This window comes from Eschrichtius robustus, chromosome 13 (assembly GCF_028021215.1).
Source record: "Eschrichtius robustus isolate mEscRob2 chromosome 13, mEscRob2.pri, whole genome shotgun sequence".
NCBI classification, from domain to species: Eukaryota; Metazoa; Chordata; class Mammalia; order Artiodactyla; family Eschrichtiidae; genus Eschrichtius; species Eschrichtius robustus.
In genome coordinates this window covers 47958451-47970909 of record NC_090836.1, presented here as the reverse complement: position 1 = coordinate 47970909, position 12459 = coordinate 47958451, and the positions used below count along the sequence as shown (strand labels likewise).

Here is a 12459-nt window from a genome sequence, read left to right as displayed (position 1 = left end):
CTGGCTAGGGACGGGATCAGCAACATCACCCCCGACTGGATCCCTGCGTGTTCCACATCGACTCTGGTTCTGGACTGGGGAGATGGTCACAAAACCACTTAGTAGTGAGGGATGCAGGGGGAGAGAGGGAAACCTACAACTCTGAAGTGGACTGGCATATTTAGCACCTTTTTCTAATGTATCTGGCTCTGCGGCAGAAACTGGAGTACTAAAAACTACATTTCCCCAAATCCCTTGCAGCTAGACGTTCCTTTATCAGTTAAATGCATGCCTAAGAAACCTAAGTTGAACTAGGCCTTAAACTGGGGGAGGAGGGATGACCTCCAGTAGAAAGTGTCCACTTCACCTGATGTGACTTGTGGTAGAGGCCAAGGGGCTCTGTAATAAGCAGCTTCCTGTTTTGAGAAGCTTGTTGTGATTGTGACCACAGTTTTGCTGATAACAACAACTGTGATTCTGGAGGCTGAGAGCTGTTTCCTACACGTTCTGCCTAAAGCAGCGTTTTCGACTGAGTTTGTATTGGCAAGTCTTTGTTGCCAAGGTTTGTTCTATTCATTTAGCTTAGCTAACACCCGCCTACCAACTGCCAGTAGCTTCACCAGTCGTTCTTAGCCCCAAAAATGCCCTATGGAAGGCACTATCACCCATGCAAAAACCAATCCCAGAACCACATTGTAAGCCACCTGATGCCGAACAATGAACACCTCATCTACAACAAACCCTGACAAAGACACACATGTGAGAACGAGACGCTCACAAAAGACAGGCTAGCAAACAAAAATTTCAAAGCTCATCATGAAAAGTACCACCATGACAGATGGTCAACAAGCTCAGTAAACAGGAGAAATCACTCTATGTAAATGCAAATAATAGAGCAACTCAAAAAATGTTTTAAATAAGTATGGTTAATATCCTCAAAGATAAGGAAATTACAGGGACATGATAAAGAAATACAATAAGCACTCCTTGATTGAAATTCTTTTAAAAGCTATAAATGACATCATTGGGACAACTGGAGAAATTTAATATGGACTGTGTATTAGATAATGGTTTTTTATCAGTGATAAATCTCCTGAGTTTGACAATCATGTTGTTTATTTAGGAGAATATCTTTGTTGTTAGGAGATAGATACTGAAGTATTTAGGTATATAGGAGTAAAAAGTCACAACTAACACAAATGGTTCAGCAAAAAGAATGTGTGTGTGTGTGTGTGTATACAGAGTGATAAAATCAGTATTTAGCTGAAACTAAGTATCACCATCAAAGAATGAAATGCTGAGATACAAAAAATAATATGAAGTTATATTAGAATATTTAAATATCATTATTTCATTATTAAAATTTTTACTTGTCCATTTTTATAAGTGTGACAGAAATATGCTGAAACAATTTCTCAGCACCACCTCTAAATTACTAAATAGATGCTCACTTTCAACTAAAGCAGTAGAGGAGCGAAATTTTTTTTCTTTTTAAATTTTTTCTTTTTAAATTACTTTGAAACAATTTCAAACTTAGGAATTTGGAGAATACATACAGAGTATTCCCACATATCCTTTTTTCTCTCTTTAAAAATTTTTTTATTTGACCACTTTCATCCAATCCAATCCCACATATCTTTTAACCAGCTTCACCAATTTTTGACATTTTGTCAAAATTTGTTTTATCATTTGTTCCTTTTTCATTTGTTTTACCATTTTCTATATATAATTTTATATAGTTCATATAGTTAATAATTATTAAATTAATGACATATAAATTACATATTGTATATATCACATGCACATATATATACAACACATACACACTGTATTATTTATTATTTCTTTTCCCAAGCCATTTGAAAGTAAATTACATACATCATGCCACTTTATCTCTTAATACTTCAGAGTATGTTTTCTAAGGACAAAGATATTTTCTTAGGTAACCACAGTTATCAACTTTGGGAAATTTAACATTTACCATCTAGCACCCAGATTCTTTTTGATCCCTTCTAGTTACTACTCCACCCCTCAAAGATAATCATGATCCTGACTATAAACATCACAGATAAATTTTGCCTGTATTCTACTTTAATAAAAAGAATCTAACAGAATGTAATCTTCTGTGTCTGGCTTTTTTTCTTTCAGCATTATGAGTTATCATGTATAGTTGCAGACCATTTCTTCTCAGTCTATACAGCTGACCCTTGAGCAACACATGTTTGAACTGTGCGGGTCCACTTATATGAGGATTTTTTTTTTCCACTAAATACATAGTACAGTACTACACGATCCATGGGTGGTTGAATCCGTGAATGCAGAACCCCAGGTATGGAGAGCTGACTACGGATTTTCTTTTCTTTTCTTGTTTTGACTGCACTTCACGGCATGCGGGATCTTAGTTCTCTGACCAGTTCCCCAACGAGGGATCTAAACTGCGCCCCCTGCAGTGGAAATATGGAGTCTTAACCACTGGACCACCAGGGAAGTCCCTACATGGATTTTCGACTTGAGGGTTGGTGCCCATAACCCTCTCATTGTTCAAGGTCAACTGTATAATATTCAGTATTAGTTATCTATTGTTATGTAATACATTACTCCAAACTTGGGGGACTTAAAACAGCAAATATTTATCAGAATGATGAGAGAGAATCATTCTATCACCAAGAAAATTCTGCAGATACAGTTCTCTTAAAATCTTTATAGGTCTCCTGTGAATCTTATTGAGATTAACTACATCAAATGAAAGCCATATTCACAAATATTATTAGATAAACCTTTCTCTTCCTTGAGCTTCTTCTTTGATCACTGAGAGTCCTATTGCTAAACTGAACTATTCTCTGAGGCACTGCCTTAACTCTTTCTTAACAAAGAATTTATGTTCACCTCCTTGGCTTCATTTTCAGACCATGTTTTCTTGAGCATTCCTTAGATATGCTCTTTGCCTGGAAGCCATTTTTTAAATATTAGCCTCATTTGTCCGTGGAGAGGCTAGGAATTTTCAAACCCAACAATCCCCAGATCCTTTTTGTTCTCATTCCTTCCTTTAGCTTATCTCTTTCTTTTCATGTTTTACTATAAGCAACAAAAAGAGGGACTTCCCTCGTGCTCCAGTGGGTATGACTCCACACTCCCAATGCAGGGGGCCTGGGTTCGATCCCTGGTTGGGGAACTAGATCTGGCATGCATGTCGCAACTAAGAGTCCGCATGCCGCAACTACAAGCCACATGCTGCAACTAAGACCCAGAGCATAAATAAATAGATAAATATTTAAAGAAAAAAAAAAAAAAAAGGGACTTCCCTGGTGGTGCAATGGTAAAGAATCCGCCTGACAACGCAGGGGACATGGGTTCGAGCCCTGGTCCGGGAAGATTCCACATGCCGCGGGGCAACTAAGCCCGTGCGCCACAACTACTGAGCCTGCATGCCACAACTACTGAAGCCCAGGCGCCTAGAGCCTGTGCTCTGCAACAAGAGAAGCCCCCGCTCGCCGCAACTAGAGAAAAGCCCGCGCGCAGCAACGAAGAACCAATGCAGCCAAAAATAAATAAATAAATTTATTTAAAAAAAAAAAAAGCAACAAGAAGAAACCAGATGGCACTTTCAACATTCTGCTTGGAAATCTCCTCAATGAGATCCCCAATTCATTAGTATAGTTTCTACTTTCCACTTCACTGCTGGTGACAATGTTGCTAAATGTATCAATAACAAGGACCCCCTTTCCTTCAATTTCCCTACTTTCCTCACTTCTCTTTATCAGCAGCCTCCTTAAAGGACATGAGGCTTCTACTAACATGCTCTTCAACATTCTTAGGTCTTTCACTAACACTCCTCAAATTCCTTCCTGCTGCTACCCAAGACCCAGTTCCAAAGTCTTTCCCACATTTTTAGGTTTTTATTACGGCAGCACTTCATTTCCAGATTTTGGACAAACCCAGAAGCTAAAACCCACACTCAGGAGCCAACTATATATGCTGTTCTGTACCTTGTTTATTTTTCTTAACAGCTTTGGATATCATCCAGTATCAATAGATATAGATTAACCCAGTGTCCCACTGTCTGACTGAACCATGTCTTTAAAATTTTAACTTACTAATATTTAAAATTTAAATGATTAATATTTTAAGTGTTAATAGATTGGCCAATTGCTCTAAGTTGTGTCAGTTTACACTCACAACAATGTATGGTAGTGACTGTTTCTCCAAATACTTGACCACTCAATGTGCTAGCAAGCTCTTTGACCTTTACTAACTTGGTAATCAAAAAACCATTTCATTGTTATTCTAATTTGCATTTTATTTATTATGAATAAGGTCAAGTATAATTTCATATATTTGAAAAGCCATTTTCACTTTTTCTGTCAACTGCCTAATCACAATTTTTGTTCATTTGGCGGTAGTTGATCATTTTTTCTTTTCTTTTTTTTTTTTAAGATTTTTTTTTTTTTTTTTTTGATGTGGACCATTTTTAAAGTCTTGATTGAATGTGTTACAATACTGCTTCTGTTTTATGTTTTGGTTTTTTGGCCTAAGGCATGTGGGATTTTAGCTCCCTGACCAGGGATTGAACCTGCACCCCTGCACTGGAAGGTGAAGTCTCAACCACTGGACAGCCAGGGAAGTCCCCACTTTTTCTCACTGATGTTTTAGAGCTCTTAAGAAAAGCATACCTTTATCTGTCTTACATGTTGCAAATACTTTTTCACAGTTTGTCATCTCTCAAGTTTGTTTATAGAAATTTTTTCACTCAAGTTTTTTATATTAATATTAATATGTATTAATATTTCCTTTTATATCTTGCTTAGAGATCTCTTCCCCACTCCAAGACTGTAAAAAACAAAACAAACTCCATGAATTATTTTACTGCTCTTTGTGGTTTCACTTTTAATACTAAAATACTTGATAGATCTGGAATTTATTTTGGTGTAAAGAGGGTGAGAATCCCACTTTTCCCCCAGCTGATTAGTCATTTCTTTGTACACAATTCACCCAATAATCCATCCTTCCCTCTCCCCGTCCCCACATTTTCATTGTTTTACATTTCTTATTATATCTTTTTTCCCTATTAAATCGTGACATCTTTTATTAGAACCGTGGAACCACGGAACTTAACGGCAGCGTCAAGAATCCAGCTACAAAGAAGGGAGTCTACAGGTCTGCAGCTTGCACGCAGAACTACAACCAATCTAGCCACTGTTTGGGGTTTCTTTCCTCCCGCAAATCTGCAACAAGCAGTCAGAAGAAGCAGGCCCTTGAATCGCTGAGTGTTTGGTACATCACTGAGTGTTCGTTAGATAACTGGGGTTGGGGATTGGGGGGCGGGGGAGGCGAGGATGGGAGGGAGGCTGTGAAACTCTTTCTTAGCCAGGCATTTTTTTATTTTCCAGAGTCTTGTCTGTCTTCCTTTATCTCACCCTAAATACCCAAATCTTCCTCGAAATGGGGTTACAGGGCGCCTCCGCCCCAACTCTTCCCAAAGCCCTTGTCTCCTGTCCTTGCCTACAGTCTAGATGAGAGGGCGGCTCCGAACGAATAGGGAATAGAGTGACTGGGATCGGGGGCAGGCGGGGGAGATGCCAGGGTTCGGAGGCGAAGGGCTGGAGGGGGAGGGGGGCGTGGAGAGAAGGACCTGCGCTCGGCGCGGGCTTCGCGCCCCCGCAATGTCCTCGGCGTCCACCAGAAGGCGCCCCAGCGCTCGCCTTCCCCGCGAGTAGCCGGATCCTCCGCCGCAACCAGCCCGGGAGCTGAGCCGCGCGGCACCGCGAACTGAAGAGCCGGGCGGCGGCCCGACCTCTCCCGGCCCAGCAAGTGGAACAGGGTACCGGGGAGCCCCGGATTTGTTTCTGGGACTGGGGTGCGGCGGTTTCTCGACTCCGATCCCCACCCCCGCAGGAAACGCCCAGAACCACCCCAGCGCCTTGGTCTACAAAGCCCGGAGAGTCCGAAGGCGGGAGGGGTCGGGCGCGCTCGGGAGGCAGGAGGTTCCCCTCACTCTCAGCCTCACACCCGACTCCCCCATCAGGCCGCCTCCAGCCCCATGAGGACCCCCAGGCCGGAGCTGAGAGCCTGGCGCAGCCCGGACCGAAATCTTGCGGCGGCCTCAGAGCGTTAGACAGGTCAGTGCCCGGGCGGGATAAGGGGCCGAGCTGGAGGCGGGAGCAGGCGCGCACGCCGGTCCACCTTGTCCCCCCCGCACGGCTTCTCGAGGCCACTCACGGGGTCACCTCCGCCGGGGCCACCCAGTAGCGCGGGCGTGATTCTGCATTTTTCATGACAGGCAAGGTGTGGCGCTGCCCTCTGCAGCCCAGCCGGGGCCAGGTGATGCTCGGACTGAGGGGTTGGGGGATGCGCGGGCCAGGGGAGGTGGCGGGCTCGGGAACATCAGCTATTCTAATAAAATGGTGCTCTTCTACTTATGAGCCGCCGCATCGAAACCACTACCTCCAACGGTCTCTTGCTTCAAGATGCCCGGCCTCGGGCGTGAGAGGAAAGCGAGATGCGGGAGAGGGAAAGAAAGGAGGCCGGGAGACCCGAGGCCCGGGGAGTGAGGGGAGGGGGACAGGGGTACCGATTCGCTTTGCAAATCCTGGCGCGCGAGATGTGGAGAGCCCCGGGTGGCCGGCAGGAGCCTCTGGAAGCGCGGGGGCCCCAACCCACGCCTTCGCTGCCCACCTTTCTCACTCTCCCACCCCTACCGCCCACCCAGGATGCGGCTGGGCCGCCGGGCCCTCTGTGTGCTGGTCCTGCTGCTGGCCTGCGCCTCGCTGGGGCTCCTGTACGCGAGCACCCGGGTCGCACCGGGCCTCCAGGCACCTCTTGCGCTGTGGACGCCCCTGCAGGGCAACCCCAGGCCAGAATTGCCAGGTCTTGCCCCCGAGCCCCGGTACGCACACATCCCAGTCAGGATCAAGGAGCAAGTGGTGGGGTGAGTGCAAGGAGTCGTGGTACCGGCATGGCACTCGCTGGGGGGCGGCGTGGGAAGCTTTTGTTTCCTCCACTGCTGAGCTCTGATGCCTGGGTTCCCCCCGACTGGTTGCGGAGGGGTGAAGTGGGAGGTGGAGGGGGCTACTGAGTCTTGTGCTGGCTGGGGGGACAAATCTGTCCTCCAAGAACCTTGTCATGGTATGGGGAAGGGAGGGTGTGCAGTCAGGGGAGGGCCCTGACTTTCTGAGTCCTGGTGATTCCCTGTGAAAGGACAGTCCAGGTGGGGTCCTAATGGCGTGTAGGCAACTCAGAACACCTAGCAATTGGCCCTATTCTACACCTCTGTAAAATCCAGATTTAGGGGATGGGTCATCCCTTTGGTGGTTCCTCCTCCTGGGGACTATTTGAAGAGCAGTGTTTAAGGGGACAGATTTTGGATGGACAGGGTTGAAAGGCCAAGATGTGGGTCCTGTGTAAATGTTCTGTGGGATGAGTGAGCTGCATGGCTGGGCTCTGAGGACCCTTCCTCCCGGCTCCAGGCTGCTGTCCACAAACAATTGCAGTTGTGAATCCAGTGGGGGGAGCCTTCACCTCCCCTTCCAGAGGCAGGTCCAAGCCATTGACTTCACCAAGGCCTTTGACTCTGAGGAGCTGAGGGCTGCGTCTGCCTTGAGGGAGCAGGAGTTCCAGGCCTTCCTTTCAAGGTACCGGTACCAGTGGGAAGGGAGGGCATGACTCTGTAGGGGGAGAGCAGTGGGAAGCCTGGAGGGTGGGTGTGGCAGGAGGGAGAGCCCGTCTCCCCCTGACTGCTCCTCTGTCCTCCCCCTCCTTCACTGCCAGGAGCCAGTCTGCTGCTGACCAGCTGCTCATAGCCCCTGCCAACTCCCCACTACAGTACCCCCTGCAGGGTGTGGAGGTCCAGCCCCTCAGGAGCATCTTGGTGCCAGGTGGGGAGAACGGTCCTAGGGGATGACCTAAGCCACAGTGGGGTCTGGCAGAGCCCAGGTTGGGTGAGGAAGAATGAGGGAAGATTGGAATGGGAGGTGGGGGACTTCTGATGAAAGGGAGACTTGAGGTCAGGGAGGGCTCATGAGGTGGGAGATGGGGACAGAAGGGACTCTAAGATAGGAATTGTAGAAGACAGTGACTGGAGAGGTTTGGGGAGAAGGGTCTATTCTTGCTGACTGGCCGAAGTTAGGTGGACAGGTAGGGCAGGCCACAGAAGAGCTACTGCTTTGATGGGAAGGAGTAAAAAATCAGTTACTCTGGGCTATGCCATGCAATGTGCCCTGCTGTGGCCTCAACAAGAGGGATGCATGAGAAACTCTGTGCTGTGTGTGGTGAAAGAGGGGAGAGAAAATGAGGAATTCCAGATTGTCTGTGATTTTGATCCCCTCTCCTTCCTCCCAGGACTGAGCCTGCAGGCCACTTCTGGTCAGGAGGTATACCAGGTGAGAAGAAACAGGAGGGCGAGGAGGCCAGGTGGGCATTAAGGATGCCGGGAGGGCAACAAGGCTGCCAAAGGAGGGATGGAGGAACCAGGGAGGCAAGAGGTGGGTCTAGGGACTCACCCTGCACTCTCCAATCCCCTCTCCCAGGTGAACCTGACTGCCTCCTTGGGCACCTGGGACGTGGCAGGGGAAGTGACTGGAGTGACTCTCACTGGAGAGGGGCAGCCAGATCTCACCCTCGCCAGCCCAGGGCTGGACCAACTCAATCGGCAGCTGCAACTGGTCACTTATAGCAGCCGAAGCTACCAGGCAAACACAGCAGACATAGGTGCGAGGCCCAGGTGGAGGTAGTAACAGGCTGGGTGAACACAGGGAACCAAGAAAGGCAGGAGCGAGCAAGTGGCAGAGGGTGTGGGAGACACTCGGGCGATGGCCAGCGCTGCCCAGCTACACAATGGGCATTTCAGCTGGGCCAGCAGGGCCAGGGAGGGAGAGAAGGGGCCTTTGTTCATCTGGGGCTGGAGCAGGCCAGAGGGAAACCCGAGCCTTGGGTGTGTCCCCCCTTCAGGCCAACCATGGGGGCCCCAGGAAGTGACCTGCCCCAGGAGCCAGAAGACTCAAGATCTATTCCCAGCCCACCACTTACTAGAGGGCAAAGGGCTTTATCTCCCAGAGCCCCCATTTCTCCTCTAGCAAAAGGGGCATAACACAGCCCTCCTGCTTCTCTCCAAAGCTTCTATACCAAACCTACTCCCACTCTGGAGCCTTTGCACTTGCTGTTCCCTCTGCCTAGAATGCTCTTCCCGCAGATTTTTGCATAGCTGGCTCCTTCCTATCATTTGGATGTCAGCTCAAATGGCTCCTCTTCACTATCACATTACTTGTCTTATTTTCTATTCAATACTTATCTGTATCTGAATTTTCTTATTTACTTAGCCTGGAACCAGACTGACTAGGTTCCTATCCCAGCTTTGTTGCTTAATAGTTGGGTAATTATGGACATGTTAACTTCTCTGTGCCTTCTTTTTCTGTAGTAGGAATCTACTTAATAGGGCTACTGTGAGGATTAAGTGAGTTCATATATTTAAGGTAATTTTAAAAGTGCCTGGCACATAGTAAATGCTCAATAAAAGTTAGCTTCTAATGAACTCTTTTATCATCTTTCTCCCACCCATTAAAATGTAAGTTCCATGGGGATAAGAACCTTGCATTCTTGTCTAACAGGGCCTAGAAAAGTGCTACACAGAGTAGGCGCTTAAATATTGATTTACTGAAAAGACAATGTTGTCCAAGCCCTAGGGGCCACATCTCATGTCCTTTCTTCCCAGTCCGGTTCTCCACCGAGGGACACGAAGTTGCCTTCACCATACGCATAAGACACCCACCCAGCCCTCAGCTGTACCCACCTGGGTCTCCACCCCTGGGAGGTGAGACTGGTGTGCTCAGGGACATAGATCCAGCCCTGATGGGGAGCAAGTTGGGAGAGGGCGACAAGTTGGGAGACATTCCTGGGAGATGTCTTCCTGCTCCTCACTCCCTACTCTCCTCTGCACCTAACCCTGCCCCTCTCTCCCAGCCCAGTACAACATCAGCGCTCTGGTCACCATTGCCACTAAGACCTTCCTTCGTTACAATCGGCTACGGGCACTCATCGCCAGCATCCGCCGCTTCTACCCGACAGTCACAGTGGTAATCGCCGACGACAGCGACAAGCCAGAGAGTGTTAGAGGTCCCCACATCGAGCACTATCTCATGCCTTTTGGCAAGGTGCGCGGCCAGCGAGGCTGAACTGTGCGCCACAGGGCACCGGGAGGGGGCGCACCCTCAGTCTGCAGTCTCCAGAATAGTGATTCCAGGATTACCTGCCTCAGAATCACTGAGGCGCCTGTTAACCATGAGGATTTCTGGAATGTAAACTCCGCGGGAGCAGGAATCGTGTGTCTTATTAGCGCTGCATTCTTAGAATGGTGCTTAGCACCTACTGGGGGACTCAATAAATAGTTGATGAATGAATGAACTCAGTAATTAAATGCATTCCAATACCCTCCCCCAGAACACTGACTCAGCGCCTCGCACAAGTGGGAAATGCATTTTTTACCTAGCTCCCGGCCATTCGTAAGCACTCGAAAGTTTGGAGGGGGGCATAGGCTGTTGAGAGGGGTCAGGAGTGAGGAGGAAAGGTGGCAGAGGGCTACGTGCTATCTCGACAGCATCGCCAACCGTACTTACCCTTCCCCAGGGCTGGTTCGCAGGCCGGAACCTGGCCGTATCCCAAGTAACCACCAAGTACGTGCTGTGGGTGGACGACGACTTCGTCTTCACGGCGCGGACACGACTGGAGAGGCTTGTGGACGTGCTGGAGCGGACGCCGCTGGACCTGGTAGGGGAGGGGCCTTGAGATGTAGGATGGGAGGAGGGCCTTCGGCCGACTGAGGCCGCGGCCGGCCGGTAGACCCGACTGAGGGCAGCCAGCCCTGGGACGGGAGGGGACGACGAAGCGGAGCCTGAGGCACTATCTGGGTCCTGCAGGGGAGAAGCGGGAAAGGACGGGGCAGGAGAGCCGCCCTGCGGGGGGGAGAGGATCCCCTTCCGGTCCGCGCCCCGCCTGCAGCCGTCCTCCCGCCCCGGCAGGTGGGGGGCGCGGTGCGCGAGATCTCCGGCTTCGCCACCACCTACCGGCAGCTGCTGAGCGTGGAGCCCGGCGCGCCAGGCCGCGGGAACTGCCTCCGGCAGAAGCGCGGCTTCCACCACGAGCTCGTCGGCTTCCCAGGGTGCGTGGTCACCGACGGCGTGGTCAACTTCTTCCTGGCGCGCACTGACAAGGTGCGCGAGGTCGGCTTTGACCCGCGCCTCAGCCGCGTGGCGCACCTGGGTGAGTGGCGCCCCCTCCTGGCCGGGCCCGGCAGGGACCCCGCGGGGCGCTGGGCTGGGCTCGGTGCAGTAAGGCACCAAGGGCCCTGGGTACTACTCCCCGACCACCCCCGCGGAGCCCACGGCTGCTACTGGGGCCCCTAGAGCAGTTCTACGAAGATTTACCGAGACCTGTGCCCGGGCAAGAGAGAGAGCTTCCACCCTCCCAGCCCCGAACATCATTTAAACCTCCCCAGCCAGTACAACCGCTGGGTCCGTCTTGAACTTCCCCACCACTGTCACCTGCACCTTTATCTCGCTCCCAGCCGTATCCCCTGGTTCAGACCACCTCGGAGCAGCCCATTCGGCATTTATTGAACCTCTGCGTGTGTGTGTGTTGGGGGCGGGGCAGGGCGGGGCGGTGGGTGGGGCGGAGGATCAGTTTTCAAAGCACAAGGTAAGGATATTGACTCCATTTTATACAAGAGTAAAACGAAGACTCAAAAGGGTTGATTTACGTGCCCAAGGTCCTTAGAAATGGGGTCTTTGCTATATGCACCCAGCATATCCCAAATCTCAGTTCTCCTTTAATGGTGGGGCTCTGTATCCTCAAGACCCTTCATTGTGTACTCGCCTTTCCTCCACCCCCAGAATTCTTCCTGGATGGACTTGGTACTCTTCGGGTGGGCTCCTGCTCGGACGTTGTTGTGGATCATGCATCCAAGTTGAAGTTGCCTTGGACATCAAGGGATGCTAGCGCAGAGACTTACGCTCGATACCGTTACCCGGGATCACTGGATGAAAGTCAGGTGGCCAAACACCGCCTGCTCTTCTTCAAACACCGGCTCCAGTGCATGACCTCAGAGTGACGGCCACTCAGGGCCTTCCAACTGTCAGGCTGGGCCTACCTCCTTGCCCCTGCCAGGAATATCTAGCAAACCCACCAGCCAGTGACCACTCCACTGACTGTCCCCAATCTCCTTCAGAACTTGATCCCAAATAGGGGCTTGTCCTGGTGACATTCCTCCTTTCTGCGAGTGCCCAGGGGCATGATGGAGCCATAACTCATCCCACAGCCAGTGCCAAGTCCTCCCCCCACCCCCTTCCCATAGGGCAGGAAGTGGGGGGTTGCTTTCCAAGTGCCAAAGAGCCCATGGGGACTCTAAAAACCTAAAGCGGAAACACTCTCCTCTCATCTCCTGGGGACCAAGGGGGTGGGGAAGCCCCCAGTATATATTCCCAGGGCTGCGCCTCC

At 50.0% G+C, this 12459-nt stretch overlaps 1 protein-coding gene across 4 annotated transcripts; it reads left to right on the top strand.

Moving 5' to 3' along the window:
• The first annotated feature begins 6671 nt into the window (after positions 1–6671).
• B4GALNT1 (beta-1,4-N-acetyl-galactosaminyltransferase 1) lies at positions 6672–12426 on the top strand. 4 transcript variants are annotated; one of them, XM_068560776.1, is made up of 10 exons: positions 6672–6904; positions 7443–7607; positions 7744–7850; positions 8314–8354; positions 8502–8682; positions 9683–9790; positions 9931–10121; positions 10594–10734; positions 10986–11226; positions 11856–12426. In XM_068560776.1, exons 1-10 carry the CDS (start codon positions 6687–6689, stop codon positions 12071–12073), a joined length of 1611 nt encoding a protein of 536 aa, XP_068416877.1. In that variant the 5' UTR covers positions 6672–6686; the 3' UTR covers positions 12074–12426. The 4 variants fall into 4 exon arrangements, with proteins under 4 accessions (XP_068416877.1, XP_068416880.1, XP_068416878.1 ...); XM_068560777.1 differs by having other exon boundaries at positions 6687–6904; positions 9683–9781; XM_068560779.1 differs by lacking the exon at positions 7443–7607 and having other exon boundaries at positions 9683–9781.
• Positions 12427–12459: the final 33 nt, after the last annotated feature.

Excerpts from the sequence above, each read along its gene's own strand:
- B4GALNT1 (XM_068560776.1), top strand. The coding sequence starts at position 6,687 with ATGCGGCTGGGCCGCCGGGCCCTCTGTGTGCTGGTCCTGCTGCTGGCC. Across the intron at positions 9,791-9,930 it reads ACCCCTGGGAGGTGAGACTG|CCCAGTACAACATCAGCGCT; the intron begins GTGTGCTCAGGG and ends CCTCTCTCCCAG. Across the intron at positions 11,227-11,855 it reads CAGCCGCGTGGCGCACCTGG|AATTCTTCCTGGATGGACTT; the intron begins GTGAGTGGCGCC and ends CTCCACCCCCAG.